Source organism: Anser cygnoides, chromosome 27 (assembly GCF_040182565.1).
Source record: "Anser cygnoides isolate HZ-2024a breed goose chromosome 27, Taihu_goose_T2T_genome, whole genome shotgun sequence".
Lineage (NCBI taxonomy): Eukaryota > Metazoa > Chordata > Aves > Anseriformes > Anatidae > Anser > Anser cygnoides.
Window position 1 is genome coordinate 1926557 of NC_089899.1, and position 23312 is coordinate 1949868.

A 23312-nucleotide genomic window follows, 5' to 3' on the forward strand; every position below is an offset into this window, starting at 1 on the left:
AGGACTTCACGCAGCCCTAACGAGCTGTACAAGATCCCTACTTGGATTTTTTCTTTCGATCCAGATTTTTTTAATGTTTCGCATGCTCGTGTGCTCGTATGGATTTCTGGACGCCTTGCGCAGCACACGCTGACACCGGGAACAAAAAGCTGGCCAGCCTGTCCATGAACAGTGCGCTGTGGTATGCGGTGTCGTGGCACTCAAGGAATTCAGTGATCTCTGTACGAAGAGCAAGAAGTTGTTTATTGGGTCTTTATAAAGGTTGCTCCGTGCCTGTAAAGCTGCCTTTGCAACGCGAGGCGAGCGCTGTCAGCTCCGAGCACATTCCCCCTTTGCTCGCTGGCAGAAGCATCCCGTAAGGATTCAGGGGGTGATGTGGATCTCTTCGCTTGCAGGGGATGAGCTCTTAAAAGGCTCCGGAGGCTTTGTCTTAGCGTGAGCTCGTTCATTTGTGGGAGAAGTGTTTTTCTTGCTAGGGGATTTTTTTTTTTTTTTTTTTCTTTTTGGTTAACGTCGACGTGTTGTGGCTTAGATTCTTCGCTCCTGGGCTGAGAGCGTTGGGGAAGGTTTTACGAGAGCTGATGAACGTAATGGGCTTTCAGGCTGTTAACTCCTGTGCTGCTAAACGTGGGTGCCCGCTTCTGCCATCCAGATGTCAGGGGGATCCTGCGTGGCACCGGGACGGCGCTGGAGATCTGGGAGCTGCCACCGCTGACTGCAGAAGGGGCAGCTCCCTTTGAGCTCACGAACCTTTTCTTAGTGTCTTTTTCCATGAAAAGGTATCTCTGATACACGTGGCAATGTGTTTACATCTAAAAGACATGGCAAGCAACTGGGAAAGCCTTCTGTCTTTGGGGGGCTTCGCCCCGGGACCCCCAGGACTGTGCTTTTCCGCCCCGCGGGGCACGGCCCCAGCCCGCAGGAGGGTTTTGTTCAGCATCTGCTGGGATATTCCCAGGGCTTAGGAAATAAAACCAACACAGCCCCGATTCTTCTGAAATTTAAGGGAGGGGGGGATAAAAAAAGAAATCTTGGTGTGACTTGGATCCTTTCCCTGTAGCTGAAACCTCAAATAAGAGCCAGGGTTGGAAAACCCTTGTGAAATCACAGCGCAGCGGTGCAGAAGGACCAAAATCCTGAACTAAAGCCTGAACTCAGGGGTGTTTCTCCGTCTCGAGCACGTTTAAGGGGTTTCAAAGCTAACTGGGGTATGGTTTTGTGAAGTGCAGGCAAATTCTCGTGGAGGAAGAGGCCGATTGTTGAAACGGGCAGCGCAGCAGCAGAGGTTTGCAATGAAGTCGCAGTTTGCTTTCCCATCGAACTGCCAGCTTTCTCTTGGAAAAAATGTGCTTGGTGCGTTCTCACAGCGAGCGCTGTCAGAAATTTTCCCCTCAAATATCCACTGTTCAGCTCCAAACTTACATAAGCACTGAAGACACACATGTCATCTATTCCCTGCCTGAAAAGTGGTGCAGGGTTCGGGAAGGAGCCCAGTGTAGACGCTCTCGGTATCGTCTCAGAGCTTTTCCTCTTCTTGAAGTCTGGCTTTCAGGAGTGAAGTCTAACCATTGGTGACGTTGCACTTTTATCCCTTTTCTAGGTACAAATCAATAATTCAGGAGTGTTCTCTTGGAGTTCTGTCCATCTCTGAACCTCGTTCCTTTAAAAAAAAAAAAAAAGTGGTTGAAAAATGAAGCTGCCTATTGTTTTGCAGGGAATGTCTGAGCTTTAGACTTCTCTAATTATTTTTTTTTCCTTTATTTGTTTTTGTAGGATTCTGTGACCTCAAAACCAGTAATCCAGTTTCAAGGAAGCCAAGGGGTAAGTTTGTGTATGGGTTGCCTTGGGAAGTGCTTTACTGGCTTGTTTATGCAATTAATCCGAGCACGGTCTTTGTTCTGTACGTCTGTCCTGCTCCAGTCCAAAGAGCGATGCTCTGACTTCTGAAAGAGAGATGCGAAGCTCCAACGTGGTCCAGGAGGAAGGAGTTGTTCCGATCCCCCTGACCACGTGGGCTCTATCAGAACTTTTCCCCCTCTTTATTTTCTCAGCTTGCTAAACCCGTAGCTCTGCAAAGCGCTGCTGGTGGGGAAACTCGGTTTTATAGGGCCGTCCCGGTGGGTAGGACAAGGAGGCTGCAAGCCCGCTGATGGTAATGGGGCGGTGGGTGCAGCCATCCCTGGAAACCTCGCCTGTGTCCCAGGGAAACTCCTCGCCAAGCCTGGCAAACGCGGCGCGAGGCTTTGGGCACAAATTGCTGGCAGCGGCGATGCTCAGAGGCCGCCGCGAATGTCCCGAGGCTTTATTTAACGCGTGCTTCTGAACAACCAGCCGTTTCTGTGAGTACCTCAAGTTTTTTTATATTTAGGAGTTTTATTTCTTTAACTTCTGCTCTGATGACTGAGCTCCCCCGGGGTATTTATAGAAGCCTGAAGCCGTCTGTCATGCCGGTTACTGACAACGGTGAGATTTAATTGGTAGTTTTTCTCGTCACGCAATGCTTCGGTGAGCTTTAAAAACGTCGCTTAGATAGCGTTTAGACACCAAAAGGTGAGTGTTCATTTAGGTACTGTGCATGAGGAAGGAGAACACGGTGTTTTCAAGAATCTGAACTCAGCTGTAAATAACCCTGTAATTTTTTTGGGGTGGCACAGCAGAACTTTGAAAAGTGCTTGAGTTAAGTAGGCAGTGAGGTCAGGCGCGGGGCTTGCCCGTGTTTTCCTCGTGGTGTTAGTCTCCCTAGGTCCATAGCAAAACGTAGCAGGAAAGACACGATTATTATCAACTAAGAAAAGTACGGACCTTTTTGTCCTGAGAAATAAAGAAAGGAGCAATTTCCAGTTTTTTTTTCCCCTCTGATTACAATTAAAGTCCCCAGAAAGCTCAGCATGAAAGTCCTGATAGCAGCCGGCAGCCGAAGCTGGGTAAAATTGGAAGCGAGCGACAAAACTGGCAGGGCTGCGTGATTTATTGTCGGTAGGTGAGCAAACAGCTTGCCGGGAATAAAGAAGCTAAAGGACAGCAGCGCCTCGCCTCCCCTCTGCAGCGTACCTTGGAAGGATCTAACTTTTCCTGTAGAGCTGCGTAAGTGCTAGAAATGCCTCTTCTTGTACTTAATCTTCGTCCTCAGAGGAGATGCAAACAGTGGCACAATTAATCGGAACAACTTAACGCTCCGCTGCCCTCAGCTGCTGAGCTCCTCGTTTGACGTGATGTGCTATTAGCGGTGCTGGGAGCACTTCTGGGCTTTTCCAGGTGAAGTATGAGAAAAAACAGTTTAAAAAAAAAAAATGTAATTCCTTATTTAAAAAAAAAAAAACTGCAGTCGGGGCTGGCGGAGGAGCGGAGCAGCGCGGCTGGAGGGAGATGTTGGAGCTGACCTCCGCCTGCCTCCCGCTCAGCTGCGTAATTAATTGCACTGTCGAGTAAAGGCCAAAGGTAGGGCTTTGAAGAAAGCGAGACCCAGCTCAATTGGGGCAGATAGAAAGAGCTCTTTGTCCTTTTATTATTATTTTTCCGGGGGATGACAAGAAGCTGGCAGCTGTGTAACCATCTGGTTTTAAGTGCAGCGCTCATGTATGTCAAGACTGCACCCTGCTTTAAGGAATTAACAGCAGGGCTTTAAATATTTTCCAGTGAGCTTTCTACCAATCGGACTGGAAAGGCAGTTCCAGTAATTTAATGAGTTCCGAAATTCAGATGATCACATTAAAACGCTTCCGTTTAGCTGTTTATTTCTGCAGCGCGTTTCTCCCACTATGCCTTAATTCCCCGGTGTGTTGCCTTCCCGTTTGGCTTCCTAATAAATGTTATGGAGGGGATTTCAAATGAACTTTTGGGGCTTGTAGATTTTATACCTAGCACGGATGTCAGAGTATGACTTAAGGCAGCATCCAGTGACGCGGGACTGTAGCAGGGAGGCTTCTCTGCGTAAGTACCCCTTGCACAAGGACAGACTCCCAGGTATTTGGTGTTCAAGGGGAAGTAGGATGTAAAACAAGAGTACGTGGCAAGCTGCTGCTTCCTTACTTTGGCTCTCCAGAAGCCTCCTCAGCTGCTGGATCTCATTATTGTGGAGCTTTTAAATTACTGTGTCCACGTCTCCCTCACCTGCTCCCAGCGCTGCTGTGTAACGAACGCTGTCGGGGATGCTCCCGGCTCCCTACCGCGTGGCCGTGAGCTCCCGTGTTCAGTGCTGTCATTAAACAGGGGAGGGAACTGGCTGAGCGTGAAACCCGGGAGCAGGCAGGGCGGCAGCTCCACCGGCCAGGTGCTGAAGGAGGATGTTGGTGGGTTCACCCCAAATTTCCCAGCCGTGGTGGGGTGAGACCTCCTGAACGGATCCTGGTCTGCATCGGAGCTCCCAAGGCTCCACGAACAGTCAGGGAAGGATCTTTGCCGTGGGAAGCGTTTCTTTATGGCGGCACCGGTCTTTTTTAAACTTTTTTGGTGCGCTTCTGTAACGATCAGAACTTCGATGGGAGGCAGTGGTCGTGGTTAGCGGCATGCCTTGAGCACGAAGGCAGCACCGGTTGGGTACTCCTTAGGAGCAGCACCTGCTTGTTGCACTTTTTCATCACAAACCGGGTTTTCTTTGGTTATTTTATACTTCTGTACGGAGTCCCGAGCGTTCTGCGTGTTTCAGCGTGCACGTACATGAGATTTTCAGAGCTCAGGTAGCAAAGCATTGTAAGCGGGGGTAGCTGGAGTGCGTGGCTTGCTGTTTTGTTAAAGCAGGTAGAGGATTACAGAAAAGAGGTTGGGGCAAATTTGCAGGTGCTTACTGGGGGCAGCTGGGATGGGGAGGGGAGGAGGAGGAGAACTGAACTGGGGAGAAAAGAAACCTTCAGGTGCCGAGTTAGTACGGCTTTCTTAAAAACGCCTCCTGGGTACGGAGCCTTTGAACTGTACGCGATTGGAAAATATTACCTTGCCCCTGTTTCTGGGGATGAGCTTCTGCTGGTATAAATAGAGGGAGGTGAAATTACCATTCAGAGTGAGCTGTACACAGATGAATATTACTTGAAAGAAGAAACATAAGTCACATCTGTACCGAGCTATTTTTAAGTGTCTATGGTTACTGGTGTAAGACTCTGCACCAAAATTAGGGCTCCCTCCGAGCAGTTACCATGCTGATTTGGTGGCTTGAAACCTTCTGTTTCAGCTAAAAATAATTCCTAGATAACGGCCGGTTTGCATGTGCTACACTTTTCAGTACTGGCACAGGCAACGTTTAACGTTTGTGTGGCTCTTGCTTCTGTCTCGTTTTACGTCCTTCGGAGAAGCTGCCTGTGTAAACTGCAGGAACGCTGCAAAAACGCCGGAATTGGAGCTTGCCGAGCAGCCATTTTTACAGTGGTGAATCAGGAGCTGGAAGTCATCCCCTGTAATGTATCCGAACGGCACATTCACACATCCTCCAGGCTTTACAAACCTGCCGTGTCCGGCACAGCTCGCCCATCCCCGCCGGGGATTAAGGCTGGAGCTTGGCAGACCCCTTGTGCTCAGCACCTTGCCCTGCTCACCGTAAATTACCCAGTGGGGAACGATGCTGCCCGTAGGACACCCAGAACTGCTTTTCACCTAACCACGAACTTGTACATGTTTTCAGCTCTCCTGGGAAGTTTAAGGGGTTTTATCCGTTCCCCACAGGTCAGGGAAGAGGGTGCTGGGGTGAAGCCGTGCCGGAGAGGGGCTGCCCGGTGCAGAGGGCGAGCGGAAGGGCTGCTGCTGCCCAGCCCGCCGCGGGTCTCACGAGCCTTTCTTGCCAGTTCCAGGATCATCCATCCGCTTTATTAAAGTGGCACGGATGCAGGCGGTTTCCAGGCTGCTGTAGATGGCTGAGGTCGAAGGGAAACCACCCAGAAACCCTCCTATGCCCGCAGTCATAGGAGGTTGCCACCAGTGGGTTTGCGAGGCGTGCGTGTTTCGGGCATACACGTGGCAGGCTGGGTAAATAACGACCGTGTGCGGTGGAGCGTAGCCTAAAATAGGTTGAAGCCAGTGTTTCCTCCGCCTTGTTCTCTGGAAGCCATTTTAATCATCAAATATTGATGTGATGAGCTCCGATGCCACGATTTATGTTGGACCTCGAATGCAGAAGGGAAGGGGGAAAAAAAAAAGAAACCACTTTCAAAACTGAATGTCTGGGGGGAGACAAACAACGCGGGCGCTGTGGAGTTGTCTGCGGGGCACACTTAATGCTTGATTAAATATTGTGTTTAGCAGCAGCGTCACACACTACCGTGAGCCCTGAAATCTCGTTATGGAATTATAATCTCTCTTAAAAAAGAATAAGCGTGCTATCTAGTGACCTGGCTTGTGCTATGTTTAGTGCTGGATCACCGAGGCTAAAGAAACAAGTCTCAAATGTTTTGAATTGGACATAAACAGCGGTGGCAAGCCTGTTTTAAGCCTGAATCAATAGAATTGGGTCAGATTGCGAGAACAAGATCATTGTGTGCCTTTGGAAGGCAGCGAGCCACCAGCTCATACTTTGGTCTGTTACAGACTCTTGCCTTTTTTTTTTTTAAACTGATCTTCATCTACCTCTTTTACCTTTTTGGCACTTCAGTTTTGCTGACTTGAATCTTCCTTGTAGCGTTTTTTCAGCTTGCTCTTCATGCTGTCTTATGCAGTAATCCATACGCTTTACTTGTAGTGGGTTCCGAAATGTCTCAAAACATAGTGACTGCTAAAAAATCGGATTTTGTTTCAGTGTGGGCTACCCAAGTAAACGATATTTTTCTCCCTCCCAACAGCACATCGCAATTCCGAGGCCCGATCGCCCCGCGGAAGCGCGGAATTTCACGTTTTATCTCTCCAATATCGGCAAGGACAGCCCGCAGGGCAGTTTTGACTGCATCCAGCAGTATGTGTCTAGGTGAGTGATGCAGCAAAAATAATCCAGCCATTTCTATCTTAACCTTCTGTACAGTTGTTTTCTCTATCAAACTTAAACAAAACTTAAGTAGTGCTATTTCTTTTTAGAAATAGAATGCATTTTCTCTTTAGAACTTCTTTCTTTGTAATCTGTTTGCTTGTGTATGCATTTGGGTAAGCAGGCACCCCCAGAAGAACCTGTTCACCTCTCAGCACCTTTCCGTACCCTCCTATTATTCAGATAACACAACCTCAGCGACTCACTGGTGACAGAAACGTGCCCGTTCGCAGTGCTGGGAGTACCTTTACCATTGCCTTTCTTTTGCAGCAACGGCAATATCCACTTGGATTGCCTGGGAAGCATACAGGATAAGATCACCGTGTGCGCTACTGACGATTCCTACCAGAAGGCAAGGCAAAGCATGGCACAGGCAGAGGAGGAGACTCGCAGCCGGAGCGCTATAGTCATTAAACCTGGGGGGAGATACGTAGGTAAGCGGCGGCGTGATGTGAGCGGCTGTCTTCACCTCCTGAAGGTGTGCTGACGTTCGCTTTGCTGTGAACGACTTGACCATGAAAGCCCTCAGCAAGTATCTGGTAGCTCCTCACGGGCGTCTGATTCACTGTGGTGCTAGCCTCCTTGCATTGTGACTTCTTTGTGGCTTCCATCTTCCCTCCGGAACTTGTGTGGTGCTGGTTGTGTGGTCTCTGAGGGTTGCCTGGGCACAGTCACATCGCTCTGGCATAGCTCATATTTGTCATGCGGTGATGCTGGGAGCACCCTGATGCTTTAAAGTGTCTGTGCTCCTAACGAAGTCAGCTAAAATGTCCTGCTGTTGTCACACAGCTGCTGTGTGCCTGCACTTGAGGCCATTACACGCAGCGTCTAGGGTGCAGATAGCAGTGTCCTTGTGTTCATCAGCAAAGATTAAAGTGGAGCTGCTGACGGTAGCCTTGAACAAACCATCTCATTGTCACAGTGAAAGGAGAACTCTTTGGAGAGGAAATAAAAATGTGACAGTGAGCTCTAGAAGGAGCCTGCTGAGACCTAGCTTAACCTCAGTCTGGTCACAAACTCGGGGCGTAAATATTAACCAGAAAGCGGAGTTCAGTTCTTGGAGCCAGCTGTTTTTTCATGTGATCTGTAGCCAGTCTCTTCTCAGAGGGTGTCTGTGATGAGGATGGTGAGTTGCAAAATGTAGAACTGCCCCTGACTCGTTGTTTTATCAGCCAAGTACTCAAAACTGAGAAATAAGATAGCAATCAGGAAGGAAATGCATTGATTTCCTGTAGACGATTTCGTTTAGCTTGTATTTGAGAACTTTACAGTAAGTGGACCAAGTTGGTAGGCTCGTGAGGCAGATTCTCAGGGCAAATTGCTTCCCCAAAAGATGCAGCAAAACTTGTCATTTAAAAATACTCTCACTTAAACATTTCCCTCTTTGACATGGAGGTACAGCCGTGGAAAAAGCACAGGAGGGAGGCACGTGCTGCTTGTGCAAGATGTCAGTGTTTAAGGTGGGAGGAAAGCAGTAGAGATGTGAACTTACACTTGAATATATGTGTAGATAGGTGATAGGGATGTAGGGGGGAGTGTGCTTATACGTGCTAAGTATGTGTGTGTACACATTTCTCTCTCTGTATGGGTATAAATATTTTAAGCGACTTAGTGTTCTGGCTTTGCTTAGTTTTTTCTTCCCCTATCACTGCCCATTTTGGCTCCAGCCCCAAGTGGAAATGTCACAATGTGTTTTTGCTGTTCACGACCTGGCAGGAGTTAGGGCAGTTCTAGAAAGCTTACGAGTCTTCTCGTGTCCCATTGCTGGAAATGACGTCCAGCCAGCCTCTGAATTTTGGGATGTTTGATGTGTGATTTGTAGTTTTTCTCCCTCGTCTTAACTCAGCCCCGCTGACGACGGGGTCGCACTGCCTTGCATCAGCGTGGTACATAATAAAAAGCCAGGAAATGGGGACTCAGTTATGCAATCTACATTTCAGTAAAATAAACACTGCAGACAATCACCAGTATCTTCAGATGACTCAGTTGAAAACATTGCTTCCTAGCAGTGGAGAATCGCCACGCTGAAATAAACCTCCAACGTTTTTGCAGTAAATGCTGGACGTTGTTTGTCCCACTGAAGGTCACTGTTGTGAACCGAAGTGGCTGCTAATTGCATCTCCATGTTTCAGACCTTGGGACCTGTAGTTTTTTTTTTTTATTTGCTCTTGTCATCTTTGGTAGCAGGAAGCTGGCTTTGTGACCTGTTTCTGGGTTCAAAATAGCACAGTTCTTTGATTTGTGCCCTAGTCAGTGATGTGGGACTCGGGTGAGGATTCTAGCTGAAGTTGTTTTTTAATAGGTATGGGAGAAATGAATTCCTGTATAATGCTGTAAGAAACCGAGAAGCACACTTGGGATGGAGCTGAGGAAGCTGGCTCCGAGGGCTTGAGATGAACATGGGAGGCAGCTTTCTGTCCTCAAGTGCACACAAATAAACGTAGCTGGAAGGCGAAGCAGTTACTGCTACGAAGTAGAAGGGGTTATTCTATGCAAGCAGGCAGCACGCTAACGAGTAGGCGAACGTGTCAGGGTTGGACCCCCTTCGTGTTTGGCGGGGGGAAGGGAGGTGGACCCAGCCCCATAAAGTTCCCATTGTTCTGAAAGCAGAAACATCTGCTGGAGCAGCGTTTTTGCTGAGATCAGCAGCAGGGAGCCGCTCGTTGACCACTTCGGATCTTTCCACTCCATATTTCGACTCTCCTACATAATAATGCCGAATTTTCTCCTCGTAGGGAGGAAAAAAAAATGGTTAGATTAACCGTGGGGATACGTGCACTTGGGATAAACGAAAAGCTAGCAAACAAAGAGGGCTTTATGTAAGCTTGCGGCCAGTAATACACAGGTTTCCAGAGCTTGGTGTTGCTGTTTACTTGTTGTGAGCCTGCCATGAATCATAAAACTCACGGGACAGTCGTTCCAGCGGCACGTTGGAACGGATGGGGTGTGCTGGTTGTGTTTGTCCTTCATTGTCATCTTCTGGCACTCGGGCTCGTGTAATGAACTCCATATCCGCGTTGACGACCCACCGGCCTTTGCAAGGTGACTGCTGCAGTTCACTATTCTCATCTCATTTTAGGCAAAAAGGTTCAGGTGCGTAAACCTGCACCAGGAGCTTCCGATGCTGTTCCCTCCAGGAAGCGCCCAACGCCAGTCAACCTTGCCAGTGCAATAAAGAGAGGCAATAGTGCGATTTCTCAGAGACCCTTCAAAGATAGGGTTGTGCACTTACTGGCACTAAAGCCTTATAAGAAACCTGAACTTATTCTCAGATTGCAGAAGGATGGACTTTCTCAGCAGGACAAGGATTTGCTGGACAACCTTCTGCAACAGGTTTGTACCCTGACGAAGGCAACAATTTAGGTAAAGGGAAACGTCCCCTCCGAAGGGAGTCGATTCTGTATGAGTCTGAACGTAACCCGTGTACCTCAAAGCTGCAGCTTAACGTTTCTTTGAAGGCCGTGTCCGACAGGGGTTCACAATTCCCATGATTTAGGTAGCAGAAGCCCCCCGTGTGTACGCTGTGTGGTAGGGGTGTACAAGCAAGCTGTATGATTTCCGTTCACCGGATCGGTCACTTAAGGGGAACCGACCCAAAGTTGGTTGTGGGGAGAGCTACCTAATGGAGGATCTAAGAGTTATTTAAATTATTATAACCTGTAAATCTACTCCATACATCTGGATTAACGTGAACATAAAGGAACGTGTGTTAATACATGCAACGTTTCCTACGTGAAGGAAAAACATGTCCCTCTCCACTAAGCTTTACGTCTTTGTATTGCCCCGTGCCTTCCTGCTGGAAGAGTTACTGGTTAGGTGTGAAGATCATGCAGCTTCTTGCCAACCGTATTATTTGTATGTCAAGTGTGAAAGCTGTCTCCTGGCTGAATCAGTCCTTAACGCTTTGAGTCATGTTGAAGGTGCCATTTTAGGACTTGCAGTAAATACCTTCACTGCTCTCACAGTGCAAAACGCATCGTGGATATTTATTTAAATGCTGCAGCTGCCCTCTTCTGTATTGGATTCTTAATTTTTACTCCTTCCCATAGCTGAAAAGAACGAGACAGAGCAAGGAGTTGGTTTGCCCAAGGGCACAGGGCAGGTCACACTGAAAATGGAGTTAGTGCTGGCACAGCTCGCTCCTTCCCTAGATTTTAATCCTGCAGCCCTTAATTTTCCAGCAGAGCTAGAATTCCTTCGCACACCCTTTTGATTACTACGAATATGTTTAATAATGGAAATCCTGTGTCTGGTAATCATTTTTTATCGATGCTCTCCCCCCCCCTAGCAGGCGAGGGGTGCGCTTGGCAGCGTTGGCCTGATTGGGCTAACTGCTGGTTTTGCTGGGAATGCATTGCTTGTAAACTCCTCTCCTTCCAGGGCTCCCATCCACAGGCAGACACGGATAAACTTCAAAAAAAAAAAAAATTACAGGCTGCGTTAAAGCTACATGTCTAAATATGTCTAGGTGTGGGTTTCATTGTGCTCTCGCATCTCTCGGAGGACTCCGTGTTCCTGCTGGCCTTTTTGCCTCATTTTGCAAGGTTTCTATTTTTGGGGAAGCTTGGGGTGGAGCTTGCAGAGTCCAGCCCCAGGAAAAACAGGGAGGTGGCAGCTCCCAGCCTCCGTGCAGAGCTCCCAGCCTCCGAGCAGCGTGCCTCCCGCTGCACAACAGGGCAGAGCACGACCCGACTTTGCTTTCGTCTCTTGGGCACGTTTCCTGGGCTATCTGAATGTAAAACCCAGCTCAAATTCTTCTTGTGTTTTGGCTCAGGATTTTGGAAAGCTGACAGAACTGAAAGGAAAAACAGTGTTCGTCATGTAAACTGATAACCGGGCTTTTTATTTTTTTGCTTATCAGCAGCGCTTTGCTCTATTCAGTTTTCCAGCTTTTTGCTTTTAAATTTGTAGATTTATAATACGAGGGCAAAGCCTCCCTAAAGCAAAAGCAGGATTAACGACATCTTTGCTTAATTCAAGATTTTCCACTACTTCACTTGCTTTTCCGAGGTTCTCATTGCTGCGTGGATAATAGAAGCTCACAAACAAACCGTCTCCTGAACAGAGCGAGCGACGGAGAACGTTAATCCTTCAGCAGATGTGCTGTTTTATCTCCCCTGGCTGAATAAAAGCACCTGCCAGTCTCAAGTGCAATACAGTGGTCAAACCGAGGGGCCAGAGCTGGGAATTGGAGACACTGGCTTGGTTTTTTAGCCAGTGGGTCAGCCTGCCTGTGGCCTTACTGCTTGGCACCTCTGCCTCCCTGTCCCTATTCCCATAAATGAATTTAAGGCATTTAAGGCATTTTCTTTCTAGCCTTAGTGCTCCATGCTCACCTAAGAAGGGTTGACTAAGTACAGCATCCATGAAGATGTCATTGCTAGGCGTACTGGGGCTTTTTGCTTTGTGCTGACATTGGGTTTTTCAGACACGTAACCAGCAGCAAGAGGTTAAATTTTCTGCCAAGCTGTGGAAAGACTGATTAAAGTGGGATAACTCCTAGCAAGCTGTTTCCATTCTAACACAACTCTGCCGGTTCCAGCAGTGTTTCCTATCCACGTAGGCACCGCGCAGAATCTTGTGGGGAAAAGGCACACGATAGAATTGGATAAAATGTCAAAGAGCTGCTTGTACGAGTGTTCTGCAGCTGCACCGCAGGACTTGGGTGCTACGATTTACTGTAAAACCCTGGGTTATAAGCCGATAATTGCAGGTTTTGTTGTTGTTTCCCTAAAGTAGTCCTCAGAAAAGTTCTCCCCCATAACATCGAGCAGGTGATCCTAACACACGCAGCTGTACAACGTAATCCGCAAGCTCCCTAACGCGTTACATCCACAATGCGTTCTCTGCACCGCTCCTCGAGAAACTAGCTGCCTGCCTCCTGCTTTACTGGCTCGCTAGTGAGAAGTTACCTTCTGGCAGCTGTTAACCGAGCTATCGCCACCGGAGTTCCTCTATCAGCTAATAAACCACACCGTTTGAGCTGTCGGACAGTTGTGGGGAGTGAACTGCCTCTTCCCACTAGGGTTTATTTCCAAGTGTTGCCCTAAACTGATGCTGTGCTGTTCCAAACTACCCAGGCTGAATAATCCGCTTAGATCCAACTTGTTCCTCAGTAAACTTCATGTGTTTTGGAAACTCACAATGAACTATTGCACTGACAAGGCAAAAGAAAAGCACAGTTTGATTAAATCACCTAAAAAAATTTGGAAATGAACTATATAGTACCTACTTGTTCCCTGACACCACTAACTACCACTAAGTCTGCCGAGATTTTGCCTATGGCTCAGATCTCTTTGTTGTAACAAGTGAAAAAAATTAAATCCTGATGGTTCTGCAAATTGCTTTTGTTTCAGGTGGCAAATTTGAGTGCCAAGGACAGCACTTTCACACTGAAAGATTGCGTGTACAAAGAAGTGCAGAAGGACTGGCCTGGCTACTCTGAGGGAGACCAGCAGCTGCTGAAGAGGATACTTGTTCGGTAATTATTCCACCTTCTCTCTAATATCTGCAGCTTGAAAATACTGGGTTGCTATAAATCGGGGTGACTGAAGTCAGTAGAGCTATGGTAAGTTGAGCGTTTAGATTATTTTAACATCCAGTAAATCTGTTCATCAGGCAGTCACCTGCAGAAGTTGGCTAAACTGGGGAGTAAGTGGATGCAATCTTCAGATCGTAGGCTGTAATTTAATAGTAATTTAAGTCATTATGCTAAAAGCTCCAGAAAAACCTGGATGGGGTAAAAAGCTGTTAGAGTTAAACCTTAATGGTGGTGTAAAATCCTGGGAGAGGAAAGGATTAAGACAAACGTGTCCAGTGCAGCTCTCCGTTGCAGCTCTCCTTTCCTTGTTCCATATCTCCTTGTGCAAGGCTTCCTGTGCAGACTGCTGTGTTTGTTCAGGACAGCGAGAGAAAGTACCCTGCAGCCGCGTCCCCCCGCCGTCTCGCCCCGCTGCTTCTGTGCTCTGTTCCTGCGGACATCCCCAGTCCCTTTGAGCTGTTTTCTTGGGGATTTTGCTTAATTTCTGTAGTATTAATTGGATGTTTCACTGTGCTTTTCTCCACGTTGGAAATTCTTTTACTATCAGTCACAGAGAGGCTGCAAGATCGAGGTTTGATTGCAGGGAGTGATGCATGAACGTGGCTGAAAAAGCATGAGGCAGTTCTTTAAGTCCCCTAAAACACGTAATGGTTGTCCTCCTGCCCATAAAATGTGTTCTGTCCAAGAGCTGCACACCCTACCTGTTCTCATCTTCCTGAAAATGGCCCTTAGCAGAGTTAGTTCAGATGATAATTCTGTCTCGTTGGTTGTTAAAGATTTTTTTTTCTTAGATGAAGCCTGAAAACTTGGGAGCTTTTAGCTGTCAGGCAGCGGGGAAAGAGGACGCATCCCCTAGATTCCTGAGGGATTCTGCCCTGAGTGTTTATATGTGCCTAGCTGGATTTTCGGTGTGTTTATACTGACTGGAGTTTGTAATGCAGATAGAAATTTTACCTGGCGTGTTTTTGAGACATAATCTTAACCAAAAGTGCAATAAAATAAGTAGAGCATGCTCCGTTTGAACGGTTTCCATGATTTGAAAGCACAATTGGCTGGGAGATGAGACTTGGTTAAACCAACAGAATCGTGCACTTAAAGTGCTTTGGCATGCTAAAAAAAAAAAAAAATCAAACTGATTTAAATGGCCTTGATGTTGAATTATAATTAAACGGAAAAATTCAAGTGCCATGCAATCTTTATGGCTTTCAAAAAAAAAAAGGTTAATTTCTCCCTGTAGAAGGCAATGTTTACTGCTTTTTCTAGAATTGTGGCATTCAGTTATGCGAAGGTCTAAAAATAGACCTTGGAAAGGATGTATTCAACTGTACAAACAAAGACCCGCGCAGCCAGCGCAGGTAATGAGGCTACAAAATGGAAAAAACATGTCGGGCTGAAGACAGGAGAAAAACATTCACAAAAAGGGCGCAGGCTCCAGACGTGGGGCTTTACGCAGCTCGCCGTGGCAGTCTGCGTGGTTGCCTAGATTCATCCCATTGTTTGATGTCATCTCGGGTTCCACGTCCACTTGCTGGTTCAGTGGCTGCAATAATTAACACATCTGCAAACCCTAAGAGCACGTCTACCAAGGCTTGTGTTGGACCGGCTCCTTCTTCTCGTGTTGTTCGTTTTCCATCCTTTCACCATTGTAGTGAGGTGTTTTTCCGCTGCTACAAGAGCCGCTGAATTGAAAGGAGTTGTCTTTCACTCACTTATTTATTTTTTTTTAAATCCATAATTAACATGTTAGGAGATGTTCAGGATTACTCAGTCCAGTCAGGAGGCATCCAGAAAGCCGCTTGGCCGTGGTGTTTATGGAATTTCGCTGCTCCCCTTCCTGTTTTCACAGTCCCCGAGCACTTTCCTTGAGTTGATCCCTGGCTGTTGGGATCGTTCTAAATAAAATTTAAACAAAAACAGCAACTTCAGCCTGAAGGGCAGCGGAACTGCAGGCATCTCAGTGTCGGTGCTGTACGGCTGAGGGTTCGAGCTGAGGTTAAAAGTGTATAGTTTGGGACTCTATCTCTGAAATAATCTCCCCAGTGCTTGAAAAATGGGTGCTTTAAAGCCGATTGCAGCCTCTTGTGGAAGAATTTAGATGTTGGTTATTTAGGCTGTACAGCTGGGGACAAAGTGACTGCGGAGCTAGTTTATTAAAACCTTTAACTCTGAATTTTTTTCTGCTTGATGGCTACAACCTGATGCAACAGTGGTTTTTTTCTGGGTGATAAATATATATATATATATATATGGGCTCTCTGGTTCATGTCAGAAGAGTGGGGCAAAGCTACAAAACTTGACTCTGAGCTGCAGAGCACCCCTTGGGCGGTGGGGAGTGCAAACACCCACCATGAATGTGAATTAACACACTTACGTGATTAGAATGAATTGCATTGTGCTTTTTTTCTTTTTTTTTTTGCTCCAAGAGGTCTCTATTGTTTGTCAGATACCGCAAATACAGACCAGAGCAGCGCTATTTTGCATGATGCGACTTGAAAGTATTATTATGAAGCCCGAAATGTAAATCCTAGAGGACCAATAACGCAGTAACAGTTCCTGTTATAATCCTGCTCTTCCTGAGCCCAGAGGGGCTTGCTTGTGAGAGAAGACTGCTGTGCCTGTGAAATGTTGTTTAGGTGGTGCTAGGAGCAGGAGAACTTACTCCTGAGCATCTGAACTTGAGTTTCAGCCCCCTTTGAGTGTGTTTGCCTTCTGAATTGGTCTTGAGAAGTGAATTTTACCTGGGTGAGCCGAAAACTCGGCTGAAATCAGTTGGAATAGTCTTGCTGACTGAGCTGTATTTGAAGCAGCGGCCAGAATGTATATCCCATAAATTCTGAAGTTCAGTGCCAGTCTTTACTAATGTGTATGGGTCATTTTCCTAAGGTAGATACCCATTTGTTGTAACGTGTCGCCATGTCAAGAGAGGGAGGCAAAACTGCCAGGAACCAAGATCCTTCCTCAGCAGGGGAGGGAGCTCCTGTCCCGCAGCTGAGGCTGCCTCTCCCCCTGCCCCAGCTCCTGCGGTGTCAGTTCCCGGCGTCACCCCCGTTTGCAGAGAGCTTGCAGAAATCATGGGAAGCGAGGCAGAAGCAAGCAGGCGCAGGATTTGAACAACCCCGCGTTCTGTTTTTCAGGAAACTCTGTCAGCCACAGAACAGCAGCGGCTTTCAAGGAGAAGCGCCTTCCCTGAGCCCACCCAAGGACAACGTGAACTCCAGCTCTCCTCCTCAGGTGGGTGATGCCTCTCTCCCCAAGGATGCTCGGTCTGGGTAGCAGAGAGTCAGGAACTGGGATCTGCTGCTGACGGACCTGGGTCCAGGCTGAGCTGTTCAGCCTGTCTGTGTGCTAACCACCTGCTGCTGGAGGCTGTTAGGTCAGGAGCGTTTGGGTTTTGTTTTTTCCCCTTAAGTTAGAGCCTAATTCTAGATTTCCTCAGCATCTGTTCCTCCTCTGGATGTGGTTCGGTGATGGACTACAGGGAGGCCCTCAGACAGTCTGCTCTTAGCTTTAGTTTGAAGGGCTAAATTTTTTAAAAGTGCCTACATACCTCTTGGAATTCCAGGGGGAACGCGAGCTTGTGTTTTGCTCATTACTAATAATTGACTGGAACGAAGCAGTAATAAGCAGCTCCCAAACACGGTTGAGTTATTAAAAACCTTGACCTTTTGCAACCTAATTGCCATGACAGATCAGGAGCACGTTGGTCTGCTCTGTGATTTGTTGAGAAGCCAGCGCAGGGAGCTGTGAGAAGTACAGAAGAAGCCAGTTTTCCATGATGGTGAACTTTGAAGGAGCTCTGTTTGCTTGCGTGTTGGGCAGAGCCTGTCCCCGCTCTGTCCCGGTGTCTCTTAGCGCCGACTTTCCTTGCTAGCACCATGAAATGCCGGCTTCCCTTCTCTGCTGTGGGTCAGCCCAGACAAGTTGAGTATTTATTCTCCTCCTGCCAATGGAATGTGTAATGCCTGCTTGTCTGGACAGACGCACCGAGGATTAGTGGCAAAGAATATTAGCAGGTAAGGAAATTATGTGCTTTCTGGCAGCGAGAGGGAAGCAATTCGCCATAGAGAACAAGAACTGCGCGACTTGTTTGCCAGGTAGCTAATTCCAAATCCTCTCTTGTTCTGCTGTGGGCATGTTCCTGGTGCGTAAAGAATGGACCCCTTCCTTCGAGTGAGCTTGGAAAGACGCAATGCTCTTAAGAGGTTGGGCGTGTGTTTCGCTTAGCCTGGTTCTGCGGAAATTTAGGTTGAAAGGTCACCTCGCTTCTGTATTTAGAAAGACGTGAAGGTCTGCAGGGGATGTTTTTAGTCTCCTGATTATCTGACCGAAACCTTGGGCAGCTGATTGATCTGGGTGTAGAAAAGGCTTAGCGCAGTGAGGACAACGTGGAATAGAAGTGCTTCCAGCAGCGCTGCTAACGTGGCTTGTCAGACAGCAAACCACGGAGCACTTCTTGTTGTACGCTGTTGTTTTTTGATATTATACGTTATAGAGCTGTAATTTCTATTTAAAGGAGGGATTCCCTTCTCATGGTTGCAACCCCAGCGGAGGACTGTGTGATTTGCTAGCCTTAAAACATTCAGGGAAAGTTCAGTTGTGGAACGAAGGCAAATCAAAAGGTTGGCTTAATAATTTCAAGGAGAAAGGTGGCGCAGCAGGTATTGCACGAACACCTTTACACCCAAAGAGGTAAAGGTGGTGGAGAGGTTATCTGTTGGCTTTAGAGGAAGGTGAGTGAGAGATGACAGCTCTCAGAGCTGTCTGCAGGTCTCCGGCAGCTGACAGAGGGAACGGCCCCTCCTTTGGGGCGACGGACAGCGCCGTGTCCTGCGGGTGGAGAGGCAGAGCCCCGGCAGCGTGGTCAGGGCCGTTGCGAAGCCGGTTCGGCGTGCTGCTGTCAGCCCTCGAGCTCTGCGGCAGCACGAGCAGCTCCTCGTAATTACCCTGCCAGGTGGGAAGTGATCCCTGTCACCGAGCACTGTCCTTGTGACCCCTGCAGCTGGCAAAGAGAAATAAGAACTGGGGGGAAAGGAGCGAGTTGGTGGCTCCTCTCCAGAGCAGCCGTGCGTGCAGCTGCGCTTCTGCGACGGAGCAAAATTTCCATTTGCAAACGCACCGCGGTCGTCCTGCCTGAGACAGCAAAGAAAACAATGAAATATCCAACAGAAATAACCCGAGCTGGCCCTCGTTTTCCGCCGGGCACCAAATAATCTTTCCGCAGATTTTCTGCAGCCCGTGGCTGCCAGGCAGGCGCGCACAGCGCTGCACTGAGGGCTGGCCAAGGTAATTTGGGCTGGCTCGGGCTCCGCGCTGAGCTGATGGGAGGCTGGGCTGCTCCACGGCGAGACTTCCCTGGGCTGAGCTGAGCCTGCAGGCAGCTGGAATGCAGGAATTGGGGGCACTGAGCCCTCAGCAGGTCCCACCTGTGTCTGGGCAGGGGGCTGGTGGGGGTAAATGGAAACCTCTGCCCTCTGCACGTTGTGTTAAAGGAGGGATATTCCGGTTGCGGCAGCCTGCGTGACGTGGCTCGCTGCGGATGACCTCTTTTGCCTGAAATTCTGAGTACTTAGCAGTTGGTGCTTTCTCGCCTCTTCTGGGAAATGCCTCTCTGAGAAGAGGAAGGAGCGGTATCGCGAGGGCGAAGCCGTCGGCCTCGGAGCTGGTAAAGTCAGCTGGGAGTTAAGTGCAGAACGTGTGAATCCCTCCTGCTCCGGGGATCCGGCACATCTTTCCCCCAGCCTTTTGCAGGGACTTGGAGGTGCTCGAAACGCCACCAGATGAGACGATGGAGGGTGTTTTGTGGCTGCTTCCCTTCTGAGCGCCTGGGGCAGGGAGGGGGGAGGACAGGGCTGGCTTCTGAAGGGCTAGGTTGGAAGTAAGGTCTGAAGAGAGCAGGCAGGATGGCGTGGCCTGGTACGTGAGCAGTGCAAATTAATTTCTGGTGCCATCAGGGGGCCTCTAAAACTGTCACAGCTCGGCTCTCCCAAGGAGCCGTGGGCTCTGGGGGCTGTCGGGACGCGGCGTGGGCTGTGCTGGCTCTGCAGGAGCTGGGTGCTGGCGGTCCTGGAGCCCGTGTGCAGGGTGCTGGGGCTGCAGGGACCAGCCTGGGAGCGGGGAGGTTTGCTGGCAGCTTCCAGAGCCCTTCTTCTGGTGACGGCCTTGTTCCCAGCACTGCACCACCACCTAGCGGTAACAGCACCGGGACGAACGCCGCATCCGAAATCCTGCCCAGGCCTGGAGATACTTACTTCTCTTTTCCTTTTTCCTCCCCAGAAACGATCCCAGCCCCTGGAGTTTATCGATCCCCTGGCCAACAAGAAGCCCAGGATCTCGCACCTGGCTCACAGGGCTCAGCCCGCCTTCAACGGGAAGCTGAACTCCTCCAACGGCAAGGACGCCCCCGCCGCGGCGCTGCCGCCGGCCCTCCCGGAGTCGGTGAGCTCCAGCTCCAGCCTGCCCGCGCTGGAGCTGCCCAGGCCTCACGACCCCCTCGCGGATGTCAGCAACGACCTGACTCACAACGGCAGAGACTGTGAGACCGCGGAGCAGGCCGACAGGCTGACTCACCCTTCGCCGACAGACTGTCCCCAAACGAGCAAGCACAATTGCGGCTCGTACGTCAAAAGCAAGAAGAAATCCAAAAAGCACAAAGACAAGGAGAAGGAGAGGAAGGAGAAGAAGGGCGAAGAGAAGTGCAAAGAGGAGAAGCAGGACTGTGAAGTAATAAAAAATGCTGACTTAGTTAGTGTGCCACAGGATGTCACAGGTACGTCGGTGCTGGGATGCCCCCTTTGGGTTGTGTTAATGTTATTTTGCCTATTATTTCTGCTCTGAACCCATTTGAGGGAAGAGGTTGCGTGTGTCATTCCACTTGCAGAGCCTGCGTGGTTGATGAAATATCGCTGCTGTCCCTGCCTACAAATCAGCACAGGCTCTTCCTCCCAAAAGAGGCTATCAGGTTTTTCCTGTTCGACCTTTGCTGCTGTTTGGAGCTGCCTCAGCCCGTGTCATGTTTCTCCCTGTTAAATTAAAAGCTTTATTAATACGTGGGGATGAAAGGCAGGCACCAAGATCTGTCGGAAAGGCAGCGCCGCTTGATTACCTCCTGCTCTTCTGCTTGTGTTTGGCATTGTGATGGCTGTTGTATTGATTTTTAACTCGGTAATGAAAAGTTAGTCACAAAAGCTTGTAATATTGGACACAACAGAAGCGATAGATAAGTCCTGTGATAAAGACTGCTGGGGCTCCACACGACCAGCTCCTTCGGGCCGAAGGCTTCCTTGCTCTATCCCACTACAGGTCTGAATTTCTCGTTTCGAGGACTAACGAAATAGCGAACCTGTTAGCCACTGGGATGTGATAAAAAAGCTTCCCATCAAAAAATACATTTCTAAGTCAGTTCTGTGTACTCTTAGAAGTTAGAGCAGAGAATATGTATATTTACTGGCTAATCCACTCCGTTCCCTTGCAGTGTCTGCTGCTCTCCTGCTTCCTTCTTAAAGCTCTCCGGAGCAGCGGGACCTCCCCTGCAGCCCCTAGGAACACCGCAGCCCGGTTCTGCTGCTCAACTTCTTCTTGCATCCATTTTATTTTCCTTCGCCCCTTTACTACGCTCCTCTTCATGGCTGGAGCATGAAAATCACCCGCATTTGGCTCAGAAGGGGCAGCAGCTCAAAAGTGGAATTAATTAGTCAAAAAACTGGAATTAATTCATCGCATTCGTGGAAGGGGAGAGCTTCAGGAGTAGTTTGGAGCTGCGTGGTGTCAGCTCTTGCCTTCCCCTCTGCCTTTGTAGCACCGACAGCACGCTCTGCGTGCTCACCGCTGGTTTTTGGCTGCGCTCTGTACTTGTGAGCGTTGTATGTGGGGACTTCGTGGTGCTGCAGAGCAGCGCTCTGCACGAGCAGATACTTCTGCTTTGATCTTTTGTGTCAGTCCTGTTTTGTTGTGTTTTTTTTTCTGCCCGTGTTAACGAGTTGTTCTCCCTGATGTACCTCGTGTCCTGAACAGCCGTGGAGGTAGATGCAATCTGGGGGCGGATGTCTTTGTCAACAGTTCTTGAGTACCAAAACGAGCCGAATTCTTTCTTCGTGGAGTTGCTGAGCCTTTATCGCCTTCTCTGCTCTGCTTTAAAAGCAGCTCAGTGCCTGGCTCTTTGTGAATTCGGGGTTTTGTTCCTGCTGCCCGCTGATGTATGCGAGGTAACAGCCGGGCTGGCCTCCGAAGTCAGCGCAAACAGGATGTGGGCAGCGGCTGCTGGGATTTGGGGCAGTTTCGGGACTTGGGATCCTGCTGCCCACATTTCTGCCCCTTAGTGGGGGCCTGATCCTGCTGCTGCTGCCTGCAGCGAGCAGCCGACGTCTTCCCAAATGCCCTTTGTGCCCAGAGGCTGCAGGGGAAAGGATTTCTCCTGTTCCGGAGGCACTGAAGGGACCCTGGGGTCCTGTCGGCAGACAGTAGGTGGCACTCACAGGCAAACCAAACTTTCTCCTCCCTTCGCCACCACCATCTTCCGTGCCCGTGTTCGGCATCTCCCGCTCTGCTGTCAGGTGTGGAAGAGAGCAGAGCTGTTTGCAGACGCCTGCAGCAGGAATTAAGGCTGCTCTGCTCCCCGTGACGCTGTTCGGGCGCTCCGCTCGGCAAAGCCTGCCCGCAGGAACTCCGGGAAAAACAGATTGTTAAAAAAACGCAATGAGGTTGTTGCTTTTACATCCCCCTGCTGTAACTTTGGCACTTCGTGCTCTCTGCAGCTTATTTGGGGTAAGGACTGGAAAGGAGCTTGGTGAGCGTGGGGACGGGCGAGGCGTGGGGCTGCCCCCCGCATCCCCAGGGGACTTGCGCAGTCACAGTGCTGCTGGCTCTAAGGAGCAGGCTTGGAAAAAGGAAAAAAAGATGAAAGAAGAAATTAATTTCTGCAAAGCAGATGAGTTGAATCCTCTGCAGCCTCCTCCATTTGTCTCTTCTTTTGCTGCCTTCTCAGGGATGCAGTTGACTTTCTGAGTAGGGCTTTCAGAATAATACAATTTACAGGAAGTATCCCTTTTCAAGCCAGTATCCAACTGCTTTTCTTCCTCCAAATAAATAATGCAGTGTTTAGTTTAGGCTGGGGACAGAGCCTGCTTTAGGCTCGCATTCAAAATCCCATTCCTTCTGAGGTCTTTGGTCCCTTCACTTAAAGTCCTAGACACTTCTAGTTGAGCCTCGTTTGGTCTATGCTTCTTCCACCTGATAAAACAGAGCACTTTGATTGTCTGCAGGGCAGCAGGGCTAAGTGAGGAGAAAGCTGCGTGCCCTACAAGCCTGTTAGATCCTATAGATCCTATAGGAATCCCTAATAATAATAGCAGGGATCTACGTAGTGTAGAACTGGGGGGGAGAAACGTGCACCTTGCTCAGTTCTCTTGTGCTCATCTGGACCCAGAAATGTGTTTTGTGGTTGATACCAGCGTTATCCCTCCCCGCAGGCGGTGTTCCCAAACCAATTAAACGAGGCCGTGTCGCTGCTCAGTGCGTTGGCTGATGTCGGTGTCGTTTTGCTGACAAATATTAGGGAAGCGTGAGGTTTCAGCCACCTCACACTACACCTTCCATCTCTGTCAATTTAAAGCACAACAGAAACCCTTCGAATTCAATAAACTGCATGCTGTGGATAGATTTATGAATTTACAGTTTTATTGCATAGAGCTCTGAAGTTTAAGAATGTCTAAAAGCAAGTTTTTGTTTCTTCCAGGTTTAAATGGAACATGCAATAATTCTAGTGTACCAACATCAACTTCGGAAATGCCAGATTATTTATTGTGAGTATCTTTATTGCTTGTTTCGTCACTTTGG

General features: G+C 48.8%; 2 protein-coding genes across 5 annotated transcripts in view; one reads left to right on the plus strand and one right to left on the minus strand.

The window, feature by feature from the left end:
- Nucleotides 1-23312, minus strand: part of UBA52 (ubiquitin A-52 residue ribosomal protein fusion product 1) — a 147582-nt gene that overhangs the window by 34269 nt on the left and 90001 nt on the right. The window lies entirely within an intron of this gene.
- Nucleotides 1-23312, plus strand: part of ELL (elongation factor for RNA polymerase II) — a 50387-nt gene that overhangs the window by 23318 nt on the left and 3757 nt on the right. For all 4 annotated transcript variants that reach the window (XM_066983631.1, XM_013199672.3, XM_048052397.2 and 1 more), the window contains exons 2-9: nt 1774-1821; nt 6762-6883; nt 7211-7374; nt 10020-10273; nt 13297-13421; nt 16616-16712; nt 19755-20247; nt 23212-23278. In XM_066983631.1, coding sequence (XP_066839732.1) covers nt 1774-1821; nt 6762-6883; nt 7211-7374; nt 10020-10273; nt 13297-13421; nt 16616-16712; nt 19755-20247; nt 23212-23278 — 1370 coding nt within the window. The remainder of the gene's footprint in view (nt 1-1773; nt 1822-6761; nt 6884-7210; nt 7375-10019; nt 10274-13296; nt 13422-16615; nt 16713-19754; nt 20248-23211; nt 23279-23312) is intronic.